General features: G+C 41.8%; 1 protein-coding gene across 4 annotated transcripts in view; it reads right to left on the reverse strand.

Annotated features, from left to right (window-relative positions):
- SOBP (sine oculis binding protein homolog) overlaps nucleotides 1–10,619 on the reverse strand; it is a 111,882-nt gene extending 101,263 nt beyond the window's left edge. For all 4 annotated transcript variants that reach the window (XM_021553792.3, XM_021553791.3, XM_021553790.3 and 1 more), the window contains exons 1-2: nucleotides 10,425–10,619; nucleotides 1,125–1,263 (exon numbers count right to left, since the gene is read on the reverse strand). In XM_021553792.3, the coding sequence (XP_021409467.2) occupies nucleotides 1,125–1,263; nucleotides 10,425–10,520 (235 nt within the window). In that variant the 5' untranslated portion in view covers nucleotides 10,521–10,619. The remainder of the gene's footprint in view (nucleotides 1–1,124; nucleotides 1,264–10,424) is intronic.
- Between the last annotated feature and the right edge of the window lie 11,971 nt (nucleotides 10,620–22,590).

Below are 22,590 nucleotides of genomic sequence, written 5' to 3' on the forward strand. Positions count from 1 at the left end.
AATTTCATCAAACTTAGACTGGAGTCAGTAATCATTCAGTAAAAGATGTATTTATTAAAACAGAAATAAATTAAGTGCATTACTACACAGGCACAAGTTTCTTCAAAGGTAGCTTAATGACATTACGTTTTCAATGAAAAATAAATATTGATCACCAGTGTTGTTATAGTACTAACAACCTGCAAACATTCAATTTTAACACGATTAGGTTGTTTCACCTTACCTCTAATTTCTTCCCCTTTTTTCTAGCCATCTGTCCCTCATCACTGGTCTCTCTGGTGTCAGTACTCATTGCAACACTCACTGAACACAGTGCTGCTGCTAGCTATCAGAAAGAAAACCCCAACATTTCTGCCCACGAACACAGTGAAAAGTAGCACTCCAAGTGGATAAAAACTGCTGGAATCTCCTTTCTTTACCTCACCTTTGAGGAATTCCTATTGGATAAGTAAAGATGCAGCAATTTTCTACTTTTCTCCTTACTCTGATGACAAGCCCCTATCCACCCCGAGACTGAGAAGTCAGAAGGCAAAACCTTAATGATCAAACAAGCCAAAAGGCTCTCACCCTTTACATTTTGAATCACAAAGATTCAGCAATTTCTCAAAAAATTTCATCTATGCAAAATTTCTACCATAATGCAGAAGACAGTACAGTACAAACATAGGTGAGAAGCCTTTTGTGATCATTCACACTTGTTCCTACATGTGTGACTATTCCAGTTTAAAATCTTTCAGTATTTTGAAAAGTTGTAGACCAACCAGGCTTAGTAGGCGAAGCAGAAGGGTTCTTTAAGGCCACCCTGGTAAGTACTCCTTCCTTTCTCCAGTTGTGAGTAATTTATTGATATCACAGGCACATGGTTTTCAACTGACACATGAAAGGCATTATTTGTGAAGATATATATCAATATATAACAATATATCAATAGACCAACAGCAAATTTGTTAAGTGACTTTTCTCATAGCCTATGGGCTTTCCTGTACCGCAAGGTACTCTCAGGTATTTTTATGTAAAGCAACCAAGACACAATCAGCAGAACATGCTTCACAATCAACACCAATTAGACAGGTTGAGCTATTAATCCTTCTTTACATGAACACAGAAACACAAAGTCTCGTTACCTTTGAGAACAGAAATGTGCTGGCGGCTTTCCCCATCTGCTGAGTAGTTCCTGAATTCAATATCTTCTCCATCTTTCAGTTCTACCTTATCATAACCATACCAGCCAAGGAGCTCATTCATAGTGTTTTCAGCAAAGTTCTGAAAGAGAAAAATTACCTACTTATTTATGTAATCAATAACCATTTGGAAGGAAGGGAGGACTGCATAAATCGAACCATATCTGTGCTACATGAGGAAGTGTCAGGTTTGGCCCACCTCCTCAAAGACTAATGTTCATTTCATAACTCAAGTGCATAAAGTGAAACACATTTAAATCTCCAACTGGCACATGTAATTATGACAGAGACTCATATGTCTGTAATTTAAAGAAAATGAAAAGGAGAGTTATTTATGACTTTTGCTCTGACATTCAATGTCAGAAATATTTTAACATACATTCCTCACACAAACTTCTCTGTGTTGCCATAAAATATTTAAGAGTGCAGCAAGAGAATAACAGAAAACCAGGATTTTTTTTCCAGCCAGCAGTTAATCAATCTTACTGCGTTACAGTCTTTTCAGCTGGAGCAGGTCACTGACACAATTACAGTTCCTTGAGGTGCCCATGAACCAAATCAAATAAAATCACAGCAGACGTTTTTTCTCAGTTATAAGCCCTTGCATAGTCGAAGCACTTAAAGATTCTTCACTGTGAAAGCATTCTACCATCATTTTTCATATAAATGTTTCTTATATTTGTTTAAGAAAACCTTTCCCAATTTTGCCGTATTTATTTTCAAACCAATTTCCAAGCAGCTGAGTGGTTACATTTTATGTTTGTATGGAAATGTAAAGTATGGAACATGACTGTCATAACCCTCAATTTCTATTAAAAATATGTTCTCTAGGTCATGAGGCAAAAATATTTCTGTAGAAAATGCTCATTACTGGGCCAGAAGATTTAGTGGAGTAAGTTAAGAAATCTGCAGCCAGGCAACAAAGCTTTCTGAAACCAAATAGTACCACAGAGCTCCACAGATTACAGATTTAGGAAACTACCAAAGGAAACCAGCCAATGAATTATTGCAATGGCAAAGATCAGGTTAAAGCAGTATGACAACTATAAGTTGAAACAAAAAAGACACACACAGAGCCTTTCTATTTGGTTTTTGCAATTTTTTTTATTAACGCTCTTCTATAACAAATTCCAAACTTCATATTCCTCCAAGATCTTGACATCTAAATTAATTCTTCTGATAAGCACTGCCTCCCAGGACTCTGGCAAAGGAATAAGGAGAATACAACACCAATTCAAAACAAATGGTGAATGTCAAATTTGCAGGTTGCCAGATTTTGTCTAGTAACTGCCCTAGCTTAATTTTTGAGTGGGAGAAAGTCTAATGATAGAACACAGCAATTCTCCAGTCATTTAAACAAATAAATAAAATTAATCAGATGATAATTGCTTTTGAATTCAAAGCTACAGCAGCCGCTTTATCCCAGAACCTCGGAGCACTGCACTGCTCCTGGCTCATTCATCACACCAGATTACATAGGTGTTCCTGTCACTCAAGGAGCGCTGTAAAGCAGCTATAAGCAATAAACACAAGCAATTTGTACTCTTCCAAGAGTATCATCTGTGCAATTATGCTACAAAGACATTTCATGAAAAGAAAACCCAAAACAAAACCCCAGAGCAGACCCCTAAAGCATCCATTTCCATTTTTAATTTTCCCCTCTGCATTTTCACCTTATCATCTGATGGAAGTCAAAATTCTGTGGCTGTCCTGTGCAGCCCCAGATTGCTGAAAAATATTCCATCATCCCACCTCTGCTTCTAGACTCAGCATTATAAGTATGATATGTGAATTAGGCCACTACTACAGTTTTCAATGAGTAAAATGCAGTGCAAATGTGGCTAACAACTACCTAGATGATTTGAATGATGCAGTGCTGTTTTAAATACTAGCAAAACGAAAAAATTTTCTAAAAGTAGTTTTTCATTGGTGTTTTTGTTTGTTTGTTTTTTAGCTTTTTAGAAAACTTCTCTCCTAACATTCAAGAGGTCCAATGCACCAACCCTGTTTGTAACCCATAGGAAACCAATAACAAAATGACCTGGACCCGGGGAGTCAGATCTCACCACTGCAGCACACCCAAAATGACCTGAAAGGGCCCATGGTGGTCCAAAGATCTGCCAGCTTCCCCTGTTTTGCTAAATTTCAACTATGAAGACACAGCCCTAGAGACTAATCTAGCAAGGTAGAGACCAATAGACAAAGTCTTACCAATTTAAACCCCATGCAACCAAATTAATCGAGTAGCTCTAAATTTGCCTCCTGTGGATGCTTTGTGCTCTATTTGCACTGCTGATCAACTCAGACAATGAATAATTTCCAATTACTTGTCAAGGAATACATAAGCAAGGCTGTACATATGTTTGTTTTTTCCTGAAAATTCATACATGCATCTGTCTCTTCAAAATGTAGTCAAAATGATGGCTGGGTTTATAATGGCACAAAATTTAAGTACCTTTCATGTCTCATTTAAACTATCCATGATAAGTGATGCACCAAAATGAACACTCATACTGACAAAAAATACATTGGATTTCAAAATCACTCATCATAGAGATCTGACTCTCTTATTAAGTAGTAAATCAATTGTATCTTTTCTACTAACTTCAATACGAGTACAATGAGGTTGCATGCCAGCAATAACAAAAGTAAGCACCTTTTTACACTGATTTCCCAAAAAAGGGTGGCTTGGATTTAAAAAAAATATATATAAAAGAAGAAAACAATTAAGGCACTCTCTTCCATAATTTATCTTACCTACTACAATGATGCAAGTCACCCTTAATACCATTCTCTCAGTGACTAACAGCCAGAGCTCCATTACACCACACTTTATTCACAGCAAACGGAAAGCATGACCCCATCCTTAGCAAGCTGAGTGTCAAACCTGAGAAATGTTTTTTTCCACACTGGCTCTATTGCATAGATGGGTATCCAAAGAATATCACCTTCTCTCAGACTCCTGACTACAACATCCATTTGCAGAGATGTCTAACACCCTGACAGTTGAGATCATGCTGAAGCTACTGCCCTGAAGCTGACCACTATTAATTCATTGTTTTCATGTATTTCCCCTTCTTCCATTTCAGTGATAGACACAAAACACATGGATTCAAGACATGGTAACAAGATGAGAATTGTAAAGACCAATGTGGTGGCAATAGTCAAAACACAAATGATTAGATAATTTTTCTCTGTGTGAATGCAGGGAATGGGGGGAAAGAAGAAAATGAAAAAAAAAAGTAAGACAATGACCAGTCCTTGGTGAAGCTGAGGAAAGAAAGAAAACATGTTAATATACAACCTGTACATGCAGAGCAGAACATCACTGAAAGATATACAACTGTCAAAGGCTTAGAGAAAGGAAGGGTGATGATTGTAACTCTGAGGCTTAAGAAAAGCAGGAATGGGGACTCAAAATTGGAGCAGGAAAGCAGAAGCAGCAGTGATCAAGCAAGCTAACCAGGAGTCAGAGGAATTGCAAGATAATAGACCTGCCAAAGCCCAAGGAGGAGATGTGAAGGCAGGTGTGGATGACCAGATGGAGGATGTGCAAGGAGCTGCAATTCAAAGCTTCAGCAGGAACAGGACAGCAGAGGCATTAAGGTAGTCCATGCCTATTTTCAGACTCATTCCCCAAAAGGATGTGGAGTGTCTGCAGGATGAGGCTACCACCCCAACCCCACAGCTGTGCCAAAGGGCTGGGATGATCTGAAAGACTAGCACAGAGAGAAACCTTACTCATAATCAATAAAATCTCAGGTCAGCAATCACACTGCTAAGCTGGGACCCTTAGCCCAAAAGGAGGCCCCCTGCAGGGACCCACAGATTTCATTGCAAATGTACAGCATGGAGCCTAACTTCAGCCAGGTGCAGAGGCAATGCTCAGTCCCCTGCGCAAAAACAGACACCAAGCCCTGGTGCCACCCACAGTGTGGGTCAACATCAGAGCTGAGAAGAAAACCACAGAAATCCTGTTCCACATCCTTCCATGCTCATTCTGCCACGCCATGCACCAAGCAGACAAGCTTTTGAGACCACAGTGGAAACACCAGTCCCCTCTGCAGCTGCCAGTGCACCCAGACAGTTGGTTAACATCCCACAGGAGCCAAACCTCCTGCTCTTCCCTAGCTGAAAGAGCACCATTACAGCTGCTGACTGCCTGAGCACTCACTACGGCTGCGGCACAACCAGCTCATGTCTGCCAAAGAAATCAGCCCGAAAACAGTCCAGTGACCCCACTCACACACCACAGCCAAAGCCCTTCCTTCCCAGTAGATGGCAATTCAGCTTTTGCCCACTGCTAAGTCCCAAAGCACTTATCATCACTGTGGGGCAATGAGTAATTTGTGTGTTTTAACTGTATGATTTCTCTATTCTTGTACTACTTCCCTCCTGGAAGAGCCAGGATAACTAACTGTTATGTTCATTGGTATTTCTACTTGAATTTACTCCCTATTCCCCTGAAAGATGAAGAAGAGTGTGTTGACTTGCTAGACTGCAGTTTCCCTCCTTTCTGAGTCTGACTTAAATGTTAGGCAGTAAAAACATAATCACGTTTATTCCCACTTTAGGATTCATTTCATCATAACAATACATGTACAGTTTGATTTTTTTTACATTACAATGTATCATTTCCCCAAATCTTTGCTATTTAATACATTCTCAAGTTATGCCATGCGTGTCTTTCCATCTTAGATCTCTTGACTTTCCTCCTCTATGAAACTTATTCACAGGGGGCAAGGCCTGGCTTCACTGAATGAGGCCTGGCAAACATGGAGGCAGGAAACACAGGGGAGCATGAGTCTGTCAGACTCATTTTCTTCTAGGTTTTACTGCTGAATGTTTATTTCAGATCTGGGAGGAAGCATAGTGGCTCCACTCCATTTCCTTGCCTGCATAACCCACTCAGTGCAGAGCTCCACAAACTCACTTTTCACTTTCACTGCATCAAGGAAATAAAAATGTTTCTACAGGCACTATGCAAACTTGGATCTTTTTTCCCAGGCCTCACATTCTTTGCTTGTTTATGCCATACTGAAATCTGTGATTAGACCTTTACACTATCAGAAAGCACAATTCCATTATGCTTTACTTTCCTTTGTCCTCTCATGTATGTTTGGCTCTGTATAACCCAATTTGTTTGGGGAAGCACTATTTCTGCAGTGCCCTGCCAGGTGAGGCTCCCTGTGCAGACAGGCAACCGCTCTGCAGCCATCCCATAAAACTTCCATGCATACTCCACAGAAAAACCTTGGTCTCCTGAAATAATGCAATTGATAAAGTCTGTCTGCTTTTCCACTTTCCCAAAGATATTTTTTTGCTTTTCAAGAGAGAAGGGAGGAGTTTCCTTGAAATCTTCCGAGTGCTCTGAACAAACTGGCTTGCTCCAGGCACAGGGCTGCTACGCCTGCTTCACTGCTTTCCCCCTTCTGACAGTAGTACTTTCAAATGCCAAACAGGGACTATTTAAACACTAAACTGAAAGATATTCTGATGAGTTTACTATTCAATGATAACAGATGGGGCTGCCCTAAGCTCTAGGCACCAGGAACAAAGCCCAGTTTTAGATACAAATTAGTTATTGAGAATATTTATGGACAGCAAACTCCTTGGGCACATGAAGCAGCCCTGTGGAATTACAACACAAATTAATTGCTTACCTTCCAACTGCTAGAGACACATGGATACATTGCCTCATCTGTACGGGAGAACTTCCAGTGCAATTCAGTACTGGATGTAATCTCACCTCACAGCATTGCAGAGCACCTAGCTATTCCTCCTGAGCAGCACTGCTTCCTGGCAGCAGGATGGCAGCTGGAAATAAGGCAAGGAGGGATGGATGGGGGATCCACCACTGTGCCTAGACAACTGCTTTCATCAATTTTATAGATATTTTGGTCTTAAAACAGTAGTAGATTCCCTGATGACAAAAGGTTTGGATTTATGAGGTGTTCTGTTATTCACCAGCAAATGAAAATGGCACCAAACTGAATTTCAGAATAACCATTTTCCTCCAAGGCACGAGGTGAATGCTACCTCTGGAAGAAAAACTTATCTGGAAGAAAGTCTTATCCGAAGGAGGACAAAAGAAAAAACAACTAGAAAATACAAAAGAGTGGCTGTAAAGGTCACAGTGTAACAAAACAGTTCCTCATGAATATATTTTTCATTGAAACGTAATATCAGAAAACTGTGCAGAGTCATGTACTTTTTGCATACAACATTGTATCAAATTAAAATTTGTTATAACCATCGTGTACATTAGGTTAGCGATAACAAAAACGTAACTCAATATCTGGCATAAGGAAAGAGCGAGCAACATGAATATCCATCCAGTCATGTTAAAACCAAGCTGTGACACTACTGTTGGAAAACACTAAAGCAAGCAGTTAGGTGTTGTGACCCTTCTCGAGTAAATATCTGACTGTATCAAACATCAAATCTCAAAGGAAGTCTCTGTGATGAGGTAATATTATTGCTCATTCATAGTGCCTTGGATTTACTGTACTTAAAATAGACACTTGTACCAATGGCCTTTTTATTATCCAAAGTGGGGGGGGGGGGGAGGGGGGGGGGGGGGAGAAATCACATATACACCAGTCCTTTTTCTTTCTGCTAGCAAAGGGATGCAATTTGATCCAACGTGGGCTGAAACCTGAGTAGGTCACTGTACACCATGATAAAATTCCCTAACCCCTGAGCCAAATTTCCCTGAGGGGGCCCTCCTACTTCTCCTTTACTTTCCAAGCTGACTTTTCCATTCCCTCTCTCGTCTTTTCCTCCCCTTCATCTCTTTCATTTCCCCTACCTTAAAGCCTTGATATCTGATCTGCTGCTGATACTCAGGTTACAGTTTTTACAGCTTAGGCTGTCTATTGCTGTATACATTCCTTTCTTTCTGCTCTGCTGTGATTACTTACCAGAGCTTATTTTACACTGGTCCAGATGAAAGCAGTTCAGATGAAGGGAAACAGCCAGCCTGTTTGAACATTACAGATACAAACCTACACAAGGGCACATTGTGCTCCCTCTGTCATTTCACTGCAAACATTTTGCACACTGTAACCAATTTGTTACATTATTGTATTCTCTGGGTTTATTAAGAACAACTAGACATCTTAGTTCATCAGTAAAGAAAAAGGGTAAATGATCACCACAGGATTTTAACTTTCTCAACCAGTCAAAAATTCAAACTACTTCCTCCTCCCTCTTTTTCCCCTTCTTAGATGATAGCAGCCAACAGCCCTACTAAAAATGCATAGCACATATAACATAGTTTATGCTGAAAGGTGGGCTGTGGAAGGTTCTGCCATCAGCTGTCTCACTCTCAACCAGAAATTACACGGGTTCAAAATGTCCTTTCTACACACCTTTAGTTTTCAAGTCAGCTGAAATCTCGGGGTTCCTTAAGCAGTTAGCCATGATTAAAAAAGAGAAACTCTCTACATTAAGGTTAATGCTAGCGCTTAACACCAAAGCATTAGTTTAAAATTGTGTAATTTTTCTCCTTCACACAATGTTGTTTTTGTTTCTTCCTCACCCTTTCAGACAAACATCTGTTATACTGTAGAAGAACAACTATCTCCCAAACCGCTGAGTGTGCCTGCAGCCAAAGTAAACAAAACAAACCCAGAGGATCCAGCACAGTCAGCCTTTATATCCAGCCAGGATAACATTTCACATGTTTTGATTAAAATTAGCTAATTTGTAATTCTAGAACCTATGAAACTTAAAAGCTGCAATCCATATAGATCGCATTAGGCGATGCTCTGAGGGGCCAATGCCCTGTACTACAGACCTCTGCAGTCCTCAAAACTATGTGGGATTACAATGAGCAATGACTCTCTGGTGGCTGCACAGAGCCCTCTCCGAAAATAGGATGTGTCACATATCTCACAAAGAAAGCGGGAGCTCCTCTGGACTTGAAGCTACTACAGTTTGTTTCCAAAGAGATGCACCGACACATTATTTTGTTTGTGCCCCTAATACTACTCTTGCCCACATTTACACTTGAAGTGCACGCAGAACCATGTACATGCTCATTACACAGGCAGCAAGAACAAGAATGCCTGCCTTGGGCAGGGGCACCTAACCGAAATTAGTGGTGTGCAAAAGAGGGGAGAGGGGAGGGGATGGCACATTCCCGTTTAATTTTATATGGGGAGATCAATATTCCAGAAAGCAAAGATATTTTCGCTAGGCATCATGCATATTTATACACTCGCCTATACAGTATACATACTATGTGAACGAGTGACATTTTCCAGGCAGTCTTCCACTTATAATCAGCCTTTTAATAAATGACATATTCAAATTAAATCTCAGCAATTTTATCTTGTAGCCAGACTATGCTGTTTTAGTCACTTTATCTGCGCATTCAACAACAAGTTCAGCTGAAGTCTAGCAATACATTGTTACCAACTTTGGGGAATTAGAGACATCAAACAAACAGACAGGGAACAGACATGGAGCACAGGCGCAAAAAATAGGACCGGTCCAGCCTGGAACAGCGACCTAATGATAAAAGAAGTTCCAAAATCGCGCGTTTGTGCCACCGCAGCCATCCAACATCTGGAGCGGCCGCCAGAGCACAGCTGGAGTGGCACCGGTTCCTATCAAGCAGGACAGCTCTCCGCGCGTAAATACACTTCCATCAAAAGCAGCCCTCGGACAAGCCACCTTCCAGCGACACCTCTGCGCTGCCGCGAGCCGCGGAGCGAAGCGGTGCAGCAGGGGAGGAGGCGAAAGGGGCAAGGAGAGAAAAGGGGTCTCGCGCTGAAGCGCCAGGCTGATGCGCGGCTCAGACCGCAACGTTTCACTTTGACAATTTAATTACACAGTTGCAGCTGGCTACTGAAAAAGGACAGAAATACAGTGTTTAAATACAGTGTTTAAAACAGATCCCTTTCTTTCCTAACTTTAAGGGCTTCGCAGCTACCTGAGGGGTGGCTATAGAAAGAAAGAGGGGAAAAAAAAAAAAGGCTCATCATTGGCACCCGAGGAGCTTAAAAGCCGAACGAGAGAGTTATTTTTAAAAAATAAATAAGCTGGTCAATGAACAGGATTTGCAGCCTGTGAATTCGTCTCTGTTTGCAGCCCAGGAGGCGGAGTTGAGACACATTCAGTGCATCCTACAAAAAAAAAAAAAATGACAAGAGATCCTTTCTTATTTCATCTCCATGCTCGGAGGCGGGGGTTGCGGGGGGGGACCCCGGTCCCGTCCCCATCACAAGCACCTACCTTCATCTCCTCGTTGATCTCCCGCTTCACCGGGTGAGCCGGCTTCCTACTCCTTTTATTTTCGGGAGGTCTTCCTTCTTTCTCCATTTCTGCCATTTTTTGCGCCTACTTGGTGGTGGTGGTGGTGGAGATGAAATGGCTGCTGGTGCTCTGGGGGGGCCGGGAGGGGCGCGGGGGGGCGGCGGCGGCGGCTCTCAGTGGTGGCAGGCGGCGCCGCGGAGGGCCCGGGGGGAGCGCGGCGGCGGCGGGCGGGCGGGGGGCGCGGGCGGGCAGGGGCGCGGGTGCCCCGGCGAGTCAGCCATCTTCTGCCTCGCCGCCGGCCCGCATGGGAGCGGCGGGGCGGGCGGGCGGGAGGCAGCGCGGAGCGAGCCGGCCCCGCGCCTGCTGTGGCGCTGCTGGCGGGCTGCCGCGGAGGGGGCGGCGGAGGGAAGGGGGAGGCCGGCCCCGGACCGCCGGCGGGCGGGGCTTGCCGGCACCGAATCGGCCGCCGCTGCCCGCCATGGGAGCCGGGGAGGGGGGAGGCGCCGAGCACCGGGCGGAGCGGAGCGCGGCGGAGAGGAGGGGCGGTGCACACCCGCCCCCGCCCCCAGCCCGGGATGGGGAGGGGGGTCCGGTGCCCCCCACGAACGCCCGAGGGGTCCACTCGGCCTGTGCCCCCCTCGCAGCCAACTCGTCCCGTCCCGTCCGGTCCCGTCCCATCCCCGCCGCTTTCAGCCGAGGCTCTTCCCCTGATCACTCCTGGTTTTCCCTTTATCTGCGGCGGGGAGGTGCGGATGAATGGTTTGGTGGGACGCGCTTCAGCGAGGAGGTGCCGGATTACAGCACACACTGTGGGCGATACATTGATTATTCCTAGGCTCTGCTTTCCCGCTTTCCCTGGCAGTCCCTGATTACTCGATACAACACATTACGGCACGGGGGTGTCCATTGTTCCGATAGTCAAAATTGTAATCGTACGGGGTTTCTCATTACGACTGCGGTACACCTTAAAATGATACTGTTTTATATAAAAACACCCAAACCCACAGTCGAAAGCTAAACTGCGTTCTGTGTGGGCATGAGTAAGCTCCCCATAAGAATCTCTGTTTAGCCTGTCAAAGACAAGTTCAGTTTGCGTGCAACAATGTTTAATTTACATTCTCTGTTTCCGAAGCTTTAAGTCAATGGCACTTTTTAGCATGAAAAGTTGAGCACAACTTTGTTCGTTTCGTTATAAAATGAGCCTTGCCTGCCTGCCTGTCAGAGCGATTTCTAGAGTCACGGGGCACATTTTCCCCCGTGACTTTGAGAATAAGAAGAAACGAGGATTTTGCACAGTCTCAGCAGTTAGAGCATCGAGCATCAAAAGATGAGATAGCAACCAGACTGAGCCTGTAATATCCTAGAGCACATCCGCAGTAGTAAGGTCACGGCCGCTGCAAGGCGAAGGTGCTGCCACTCCCCTCGCTGCCTAAAAGAATCAGGCAGATACTGGAAACAACCCAGCCCTGATCGTTTGTTTTTCGCAGAGCAGCGGGACCTCGCAGAGACCCTCGAGAAGGCTCTGCTGACAGCAAAGAGTTGCAGGAATTCAACTGCAGCAGGGCTCGTGCTGTGGGCTCGGTCCATTCTGCGTACCCCAAGAACACAAGGTCTGGGCTCAAACCCACCAAGCAGCAAGCATGAGAAGAAAGCAAGGTTTTGTTGTTTTTTTTTTTACTTGCTTGTAGTATTTTAAAATACAGTGATTTCTCAAACTTGTGGAAACTTTTGACTACAGGTAACCTTCAAAGGATGGTGCTTAGTAGCAAGGTTTCCCTCCTCCTGTGCCTCACCACCACTACCACCAGCAGCAGCCTCACCTCTATGTTTTCCTTACCATATTCTATTACAAACAAATCAGTACAGTTGAGCTCTCATTAAGTACAGGAGATATTCCCAGAATCTCAGTGTATTCTTTCACACAATAAGAACAAGACAGACAGCACAAGGGGAAGTTGCTTTGAAACACAGCCTCACATAGCTCTTTGAAACCTTTGGCTGGAAAAAGCCAGCCAACCTCAGACAACTATTCTGCTTTGAGCAGCCACCACCTTGCTGATACATTAAGTCATTCTAATGAAAAAGACAAAACTAGTTATTGCATTAGACATATGGCTAGTTTCTCTTTAGAGAGGATGGAAGAATTTTAAGGAAAACCTTAAAATTTCTTGCTAGAGTATTGCCTCAAATGGTTCTTGTTCAGTGAAACATCAGAGGACTACTTCTCAACACTTACTATGTGTATTGTAATAAAGCCCTACACTGTTTCATTAAGCACTGCATAAATTTAACGAGTTTGAGTTGACAATCTGACAAAAAGATTAATCTCGAACTCCCAGCATAAACAGAACTTCCTTTAATGTTGGAAGATACTTTGCAGAAGGTATTTGCAAGCCTAGGTGATGTGACTACAGCAGGTTACAGTGAGTAGACCAGAATGAATTTTCTTCAGGATCAAGTCTGTCATTCCAGTTCTCCTGACTAGCATCTGAAGGTTTGGCTGCAAATTGAAGCACTTCCCACCCCTTTTGCTACCAGTTCTGAATGCTGATTCTCACTTCTTGATCACCAAAAGCATTCAGCTGGGGTTTTTTCACAGTATTTTTCTGAATACTTTTGAATGGAGACATGAACTTATTTCTCCTGACAGTAGGCTCATTTTCTCAGCTACTTCTGGTAAGCTCTTTAAAAAGAACCTCCAGTCCCCCAGTACCTTGTCAACCACCAGATGAAAGCCACAGTCTTAAAACATACTCTGTTTTTCTCAGTATTTAATGTAGGACCAGGACAGATACAAAAGTTCTACCTCTCTGTGCCCTAATAATAATATCTCCATCTGACAGCAGGTTATTTCTGCAACTGTCACGATTCCTACTTTTCTAGAGCTGTTATTACCTTTATATATTGCATATTATTACACTGCATATTCTTGGGAAGTTGTTCTTCTAGTGGCAGCATATGGAGGACCATCAACTGTCAACACAGAAGTTCATGCATTTAGAGTGCTCAGATGTTATCTGACATACATCGGAGGTACTGAAATAAGTTTTGGAAACCATCTAATTATTCTACTTGTTACTGAGCGTGAGGGAATGACTAACAAAAAGGAACACTTTCAGGTTTTAGTGGTAACTCGTGAATTCATAAGGGGAGGCAGAATATCAGAATCTATGGAAGCCACACATTTGTCAGCCATACAGTGGCATTGATCTGAACATCTCCAAAAAGTTATGAGAAAATAAATCTGCTATTTACATGACAGGCACTCTAACATTAAACACATTTACTGAACTCTGGCAGCACCACATATTTTTTGTATAAAAACCTGTATTTTTGGTAAAGAATCCTGGTTCTGTAGTTCTCGATATAGATTCTGCAAACACCTTATACAGGTGAATAAAGGTGACATATTGGATCAATAGAACTGCTCAGACTTATTTTAAGAAACAGAGATACAAGGGTATGTGGTATCTGTAAGCAGCTTGAAGCCAAAGATGAAACCCTGATTGTGTGGGAATCAGTGAAGAGTTTACTCCTGCATTTAATGAGACCAAATTCCTTGTGAAATTTCCAAGGCGATTTAAAATCAATCTATTAGAGTGTGCTCTAACTACAGTGCAGTAGAGAAAGTCTCTTGCTGTCATGATGGTTCAAGGGCTTGAAGCTGCTTGGTTTTTTGGTCACTTTTAAAACTGAGATGAAACTATGGGATTCTGCCTTTAGGTGGTCTCTAAGTCATGGCAAGAACCTGGGCTTTTACTTCCATTGCTCAAGCACATGCTCTAAACACAAGGCTCCATGTTTTACCAAGCTCCTTATTTTTGTTTTATCACAGATTTGCTTCCAGCTCTGAATTTGCACTTGGATTTGCAAGCACAGTAATGTGGACTTCTGAAAAATAAGTATAATTCATAAAAGTACATGCTCAAATGAGTTGCTGAAAATAAATCACCCCAGGTTTAATTTATATTCTATTGTTCATAGTCCTATTTATTAATGTTTAAATGTTTTAAAAGGGGACCTATCCACATACCAGAGCTGCTTTTTAGGTAAAAGAAACACTTTGCTCCAAGTACTTTATTTTGGCCTTTATTAATGCATAAGTCTCTTTAATATTATTAATGAGCTATTTCTTCTCTGTTTTTTCCTGCTGGGGGGAATGAGATAAACAAGCAGGCCTGATTTTTCCAGCTGCTAAATATGTAAGCAGCACGACGGCTTCAAAGCGAAAGGTTTTAGAAGGCAACAGCAACAAGCGAACTGGGGGCAGTCTGGAAACAACGTGCCGGTTTTCAGAGGCAAAATCGGGACAAGCGGGATCATCCCCGGAGCCGCGGTGCTGCCCGGCGGGAAGTGGGGACGGCGGGCGGGCGAAGGGGTCGCGGCCCCGCCGCCCCCGGCCCGAGGAGCGGCATCCCCGCCCGGCGGCTGCGGCGAGAGCTCCCCCTCCTGTCCCGCTCCTTCCCAGCACGGTGGGAAACGCATCATGGAGCCTCGGACACCGAATCGTGTTTAAACACCAGTCTGCGTGCGATTATGCACGTATAAACCCACACGTCCACCCACACACACAGGAGCAAAGCTGAAGGTAAAAAGGGATGCTGTTGTCTCTTTTTTTCCCCCCAAGTAACAGCCCCAGACGTCGCAGGCCAAAGTAAAGGTGAGGCTCGTAACTGGGTTCTCTTAATATTGCCGATAATTTACCTTATTATTCCCTGCTTGCCAAGGTGTTGTCAGCTCTCCATCAGGTTGCTTGGTAATGCCAGTCACCGTGGAAAACATATGTCTATGCAGTCTTTCACCTGTATCCGAGGGGAAGCCATAATAAACAGCAATTTAAATTCAGGTATTTGGTTTGCTGAAGTGTTTAATTAAACAAAGAAATTCATTATGTGAGTTCACAGAAAAGTTCCATTACGTTGGTTTATTTTTTTTTTTTTTGTTTGACTTGAAGTGGAAATGTTCCTCTGACTTTTTGTTTGGCACGCTAAGATGATAGATTATTTATGCCATCAGAAGCAAATGAATGCAGTGAATAATTAAAATATTGGCTCACAATATATTTTTTTAATAAGTAGACAGCCGCTTTCATAAACATGGAAAACATATATATGAGTTCTCTCTTGCTTCAGTTCCACCCAAACCCCACTTCCACTTCAGTGATGTTTTTTCACCCATACCTTGGAGAAGGGGTACATTCCACTCGTTCCTGAGCTTGGACGAACGCCCACAGCTTTACTTGCACACAGTAGTGTCTGTAGATTCCTTTCTGCTGTGGATACTAATCTCAATCCAGAGCTTCCTTAGACGATTAGAGGCTGTTCTGCAAAACATCAAGAGGTAGCTTTTGCAAAGCAGGCTCAGTATGGCAGTTGAAATGGGAGTAGTGGCGGCTTTCTAAATACAAAGGTCTGGAAATGTTTGGAGATATTTTAACATTGATGAATATGATTTTTTTTCTGCTTTAGAATATCAGTGTCAAATCTGTATGAATTAATGGCAAGAGAGTGCCTTAACACTGTTAATGCTTCTTGAAACTTCTGGCAAAAAGGGAGAAACTTTATTTAACTTATTAAATTATTAATAACAATTGCTTTTTTGGCCTGAATCCTCACATGATTTGATAAACAGAAAGAAAAGTTAACTTGTTTCTATGATTCTTTGTTAAATACTTCCAAGTGTTCTGTTTAAATGCCTTTTTGTTTCTTGTTTATTTTCTCATGTTCCTTACAACAAAAGTAAGCAAGAAGAAGTCTTTAGCAAAAGAGAACACCCATGCTATTAAAAATCAATCAATAATAAACCTTTTTATAAGGTAGCAATGCATTAAAAACAAATTAGTAAAAAATGTGTCCCGGACACCAGTATCGACTGTGGGGAAAAATCTTTATCATCTGTCTACTGCTACACTCTATCTATCTACTCAGGTTATTCAGTGACTCTTCTTTGATGCTTTCATATTGAATGCAATGCCAAAAATCAGGTAGAAAAAAATAAAGGACCTATGGAGGACCAAAAAACTTAGACACATTATACCAGACTTGAACTTGGCTGTGACTAACTATGGGTTTGCATCTTCATTACAGCTATAGTCTGTACCCCAGAATAAAATTAATCTTTTAAAAAGAGATTTTGCGAATTTTTGAAGTTTCACCTAGTCCAAAATGGTGCTCTACTTGCTCTGTCGCACAGGTTGGTAAGAGCATATTCTAAACCCTACTTTCTTGAGGGTTTCTTCTTTCATTGGGGCTGACACCTAAAATTCTGATCTCCAAAGGCTGCTTTGGAGAAGGTCTGAGGTACTGAGGCATCCTCCTAACCCCCTGTGTGCTGTGCCTCTGTTTTTTACACATATCAAAAGCAGGGAACTGTCAAAATTGGAAGCAAAACCGGTGAGGGTGGAGGCTTGTGCTTGCTGCAACAGTCCTAAGCTGTAAATCTCCCTCTAAGGTGAACTGAGAATATTTATAGCCAAGGTATGTTCATTTCTTCACCTACCATTTCTTGACAACAACTGTTTCCTCCCCTTCTGATTATTTTACTTCTCTTTACAGAACAAGGCAGGAGAGAGTCTTCTTGGTTTTACTTTAAAAAACAGGCAATTCTTCCAGATGTACAAAGGCAGGAGAAAAGGGGGAAAGATCGTGTAGGATTGGGATACAGCAGAAAGTTCTCCCTTCATTTTAACTTTACTATTTTTTTAACAGATTCATTTTGCTAATTCCTGAAAATACTGGTACAATACTCTACATCAAGTTCTTCCTAAAAAGTATCCTTACTCTTTTTGTCTCTCTGTGTAGAATAAAATAATTTTTTACAATAATGATAGTGGTTTATACATTTTCTCATAACCCTGTATTTCCCCTGTAAGCTTTGTTGCATGATATAGTATGTCAGTTTAAGTAACATCTGTCAAGGGATGGAAAGCAATTTCAGATCCTTTTCATTCATAAAGTCATTCTGGAGTTTCTTCATCCTTAATTTTCTTGTCATGTTTTCAAAAACATTACATCATTTTGTCCAAATTACCCCCTGCATTGCATATACAAGATACAGTGGGTTATTCACTTATTTCCAAGACCAAAAGAAACATGTCAAGGGAACTACACTGTTATATACTAAATGATTTAGAGTTGGTAAAAGTTGAGCTTTGACATGTCATTATTTGACAATTACTCTTCTACTGCAATGCTTGTTTTCCAGCATCCCCCAGAATCCTACATGACATGTGATTCAATCTCTTGATCTTCTCAGTTATATTTACAAGATTTTACACATCCTAATATACAATGGCAATGCCTTCACATTGATGTGGTGAGAAGTCTGTCAAAAATCCAAATGTATCTTGGGCATGCATAACAGATATATTCAGGACTAGAATGGGACGTATTTAGCAAATCAAAGAATTGCTGGGATTGGAAGGGACCTCTGGAGATCATACAGTCCAACCTCCCTGCTCAAAGCAGAACAGGTTGGTTCTGTGTCCAGTCATGTCTTGAGTAAATATGAAGGCTCCATAGCATCTCTGGGCTGCCTCTTCCAGTGTTTGACCACATTCATAGTAAAAAAAAAAAAAAGATTTTTCTTATGTTTACATGGAATTTGGTGTACTTTGATTTGTGCCTCTTGTCCTCTCACTGAAAAAAGCCTGGTTCTGTCTTTTCTACTTGTCTTCCTCCATTCAGGTATTTATACACATTGATAATATGTGTATAGGCCCCATATCCCTGGGCCTTCTCTTCTCCTTGCTAAACAATCCCAAATCTCTCAGCCTCTCAAAGATTAGATGCTTCAGTCACTTTATCATCTCCATGGCCTTCCTCTGTCCTTGTTCCAGTGTGTCCATGTCTCTCCTATACTGTGGAGCTCAAATGTTGACCCAGCAGTTCAGGTGTGTCTCACCAGACCTGAGTAGAGAGGAAGGATCACATCCATTAACCTGCCAGTAGTGCTCTTCCTAATGCACTCCAGGAATCTTTGCTGCAAGGCTGCACTGCTGGCTCATGTTCAGATTGTTGAATACCAGGGTCCCCAAGGCCTTCCCTGCAAAGCTGCTTTTTAGCTGCTTCCCCAGCTTTGTTACCGCAAATATTGTTCTGATCTGCATGCAGGATTTCACATTTCTTTGCTGAAATTCATGAGTTTTGTGTCAGCCTTTTCTCCTGCATCTTATTAAATTTGTTTTGATTTATGATCTTTTAGGTAATTAGTAATACTATTAGCTGGAAATATTTTCTTTTCATGTACTGTGTGGCTTTTCCTAATTAAATCACGTATGTAACATTAATGATAATAATCTATGTCTCTTACCATAAGTAGATTTTGCTCAAAGACAGTCCTGAGAATCCTTCTCTACACAGGCAGGATCTTTTGCCTCAAAATATGACCAGTGTTTGTACCCTTCTTCATCCAAGATTCTTGAAGTCAAGTGTAGTTACTGATTTCTTTTCACAGTGCTACTGGTTAAAGTAGAATTGACATGTTCTCACCATTTGTTTTCAGGTCACCATAGGGTGTAGATGGGAAACAGTCACATACAACTTCTATCCACCTAGGTGGCTCAGCAAAGACTTGCCATGAGACTTTGGCTTTGGACAGCTTCTGGGTGTAGAGGGTCAGGAACACCATGCTTATTTTCATTAGCATGCACTGAAATCCTGTTCATGCACGTGGCAAACCGTGCCATGCTGGTGTTTATTCTGAGTATCACTGGAGGTCCCCAGGTGCACGGTGGTTCCTGCAAGCTCAGGCAGCAGTGGCTTGCAAAGCCAAGGCTCTGTATTATTTCTTCCTCTCACCCTTTGGGACAATGTGAGAAGTTGCCAGCTGCATGCTGTGTGTCACAGCTGATGTCTCTTGAGTCCTGGTGTGAGGAGCTGCAGACTGAGGTTCACTGGCTTTGCCCAAACTGCCAACTCTAAAACCAGGTCCAAGGCCAACACCAAAACCTTGCCACCCATATGATTAGTTGTTGTCTTCTTGTCTGTTGTTAACTAATATTACAACTACCAGCCATTAATATTACAGCCGTTTCACAGATGAGAAATCATCAGGCGAGAGATAAAGTGACAAAACACATGTATTGGAAGAGAGTCATGGCCTCAACTAGAACTCAGCTCTTATGTCTTGTAAGACAGTCCTCCTGTCACCATTAGAACGTGTAAGATACCCTTCTTGGAAAAAAATGAAATGTGAGCCTCCCTTTGAACCAGCTTGACTTTGAGCTCCCTCATGAAACACCAATAACATTTGAAAGAACACGGGGATGGCACCATTGGCAGATTTTGCCTCAGCTGGCTGCAAATAAAGTTATTTGAAATAACTGCCAAAGCTTTAATTTATCAGACTTTTTCACAGATTCCACAAAAGCAAGGAAATTCAAAGTTGAAAGGCTTTCTCCAGGCAGCACATGCCAGGCATTTGTGCGTGAATTACAGGAGGGGAAACGATATGTTTCCTTTAGAGCTGTTGTTGCCATCATGGAAAGCGAACAAGCATCTGTGCTTTGGAAATCAGTGGATAGAAGGTGTTCTGTGAAAGGCAGCATGTGGGAAAGCAGCTTAAAATGGTGAGAGTGTATGAAAGTAGCAGGAGTTCTGAATGCCACCGGGGAGAAGAAGTGGAACAAGGCTGACACATAGAAAGGTGGCAAGAAAGCAAAAAGAAATGCAAAGAGGAGTACACTGAAGAGAAAAAAACCCACCCACTTTTGGCTAGAGAATAGGTCTGAACAAGTTCCAAGAGAGGAACAGAGAAAGAAAAAAAATTATAGGGTAGATGGAAAGTGTATCTATTAGATGATTGTGCAGGTGAAAATATAAGTTGAAGTTTTGGTCTTTTACTGTGGAAACAGATACAAAGCTGAAAATCAGATGTTTCAGCAGGACTCCTCGTATAGCAAATATGTACATTTATGGTACGTGAAACCTGTAGGATGATTCTCCTCTGTAGCATTTGCCACTGATCCTGAAAAAAAAATGGGAAGATTCACATTTAGTAATATTTAAATAAAGAGTACTACTTAGCTTAAATCACCATAAGTAAGGGTTGTACTGCCAGTCCTAAGGTTCTTAATTTCACTCCAGGGCTAATGATTTCCTGTGTCACTACACTGTGAAGCTGAATCCAGAGTAACAATTTAATACTTGAGTGCCCAGAGTCAGGCAGATGCTTTGCATAAAAGTGTTCTCTTGTGCTTGTGGAGTGCCTGCAGCTCCCTTGGAGACTTGGTGGGTGCTAAGCACCTCTGAAAATCAGGTCACTGTAATTCAAGAGTTCAGAAAGCAACTGAGGCGCCAAAGTTCAAGACTAAACTTACAAGTAAGCGACATCATTGCAGAAGACTCTGCCCCTGAAGGACTGCTATGCTTTCAATCATTTGAATTTTGGTATGTGATAGGCATACATCTGTAAATTAGATGCCTCTAGAGCTTTTGGCACCCTCCAGAAATTAGGAAAAAAGAAAGAGGGCATTACAGAGGAAAGAAGGAAGATGAGGGGAATTAATAAAATAGAAATGAATGGAGATGTTGTTCAAGATTTTTTTAGACTAGTTTGGGCATTCCTCATTGGTTCTGACTGCAGATAGGAAGCTTAAAACAAATGAAATGAAGTGGGTTTCTTTCACATAACACATTTAAAAAAACTGGGGAACACATTGTCCACAAGATGTTTGAAGGGAAATAGGTCCAAACAGATTCAAGAGCTTGGAAAAGCCAGACTTGGAAGATCTGAGAAATCATTCAATTTTCATTTACAAAACATGATAGACTTGACAGAGCATCTGGCTCAAGAAGTCTCCAAAGTGCAGTCAGGTGTAAGTTGGGTGGATATACCACAGAACTTATTTCTCCGTATTTGCATCATTTCTCATCTATTGCCGTAATAATTTCATTCTGGCTCTTGTGCAAGACAGGCTGTACTACTTTAAATGTTCCTTTCATCTGACTCAATGCTCTCATATTCTATTTTGCATTAGTAGCTTATGTTTTTCCTTCCATAGGTTACTTAGCTGTGCTGGCCTAAGTCAATTGTTCTTCCTCTTGTCCTCCTGCAGCAGTAACTATGATTGCTGTGATGTCCAGATAGAAACTATTTTAGAGCACATACTGAAGAGGCAGGCAGGCATTTTAATTACAGGGATTAAAAGGAGAACAAATGCAAGTGAGTCGTGTGCTAGGTAAATATAAATGCATCACCCTTTGTACCCTGAGAGTCATCATTCTTTGTCTCCAATAGATTGACATCAGGATAAATTCAAAGGCAGAGGGAACAGTACTGGGAAATACCTATTTTTAACAGAAGCGTTTACCTAGACTGGGGTAAAGCATACAGATAGCACAGTATATTATAGATGGATAGCTTTTTCATTTTCTTAAAGCTGTTTAGTCAGTGCTACTTAAAATGCATTATTCTGTTCAGACACTGAATTACAAGGATGGATTCAAATGGTTTTAACTTGAGTTTTCCAACTCAAATTGAAAAAAACATTTTCTGTATTATCCATGTTCACTTTTACATATAGAGCTTGGTTCCCAGACTGGCATTACTCGCCACCAGGTAGCAAGGCAGTGAGTGGGCACAGAGAAGTCCCTTAGAAAACTGTTTCCTCCAGTGCTCTGGGCTTTAAAGTTGATCAGTAAACAACAAGCCAGTGCTGAGTTTCTGGTGCGGAGTGCTTGTGCTGTGCAGCTCTGCTCAGAGAGTGGGTAGTGACTTTCTTGGGAACTGGATCTTTCAGGCATGTTTCAAAGGGAGCTCACAAATAGAAAGGTACAGAAACCCAGGTGGAGGTAACAAAGACACTGATTTCTTCTACAAAGTTTACTTCAGAGGAAATGTGCAGCTAGCCTTAGCTTTCAGTCTAAGTAATAAAAAAGAGGAAGACAGAAAAAGGTGTCCAAACACAGGACTACTAGCAGAAAAAAAAAAATATTTAGAATTGTATCTATGTTTTGATTATGCATGTGAATAGAAAGCAGCAAAATATAAATAGCACTTCATAAATTATATATATTTAATCCCCAAGAAGTAAGCATTTTAACTGAGAAATCCAGTTCCATTTATTTAAGTCCCCATAAAATGTGCATGTTGTGTATGTTTGCCAGTTTCCTGTGACTATAACCCCTAGTTTCTATCACTACCT

This window comes from Lonchura striata, chromosome 3 (genome assembly GCF_046129695.1).
Source record: "Lonchura striata isolate bLonStr1 chromosome 3, bLonStr1.mat, whole genome shotgun sequence".
Classification (NCBI taxonomy): Eukaryota; Metazoa; Chordata; class Aves; order Passeriformes; family Estrildidae; genus Lonchura; species Lonchura striata.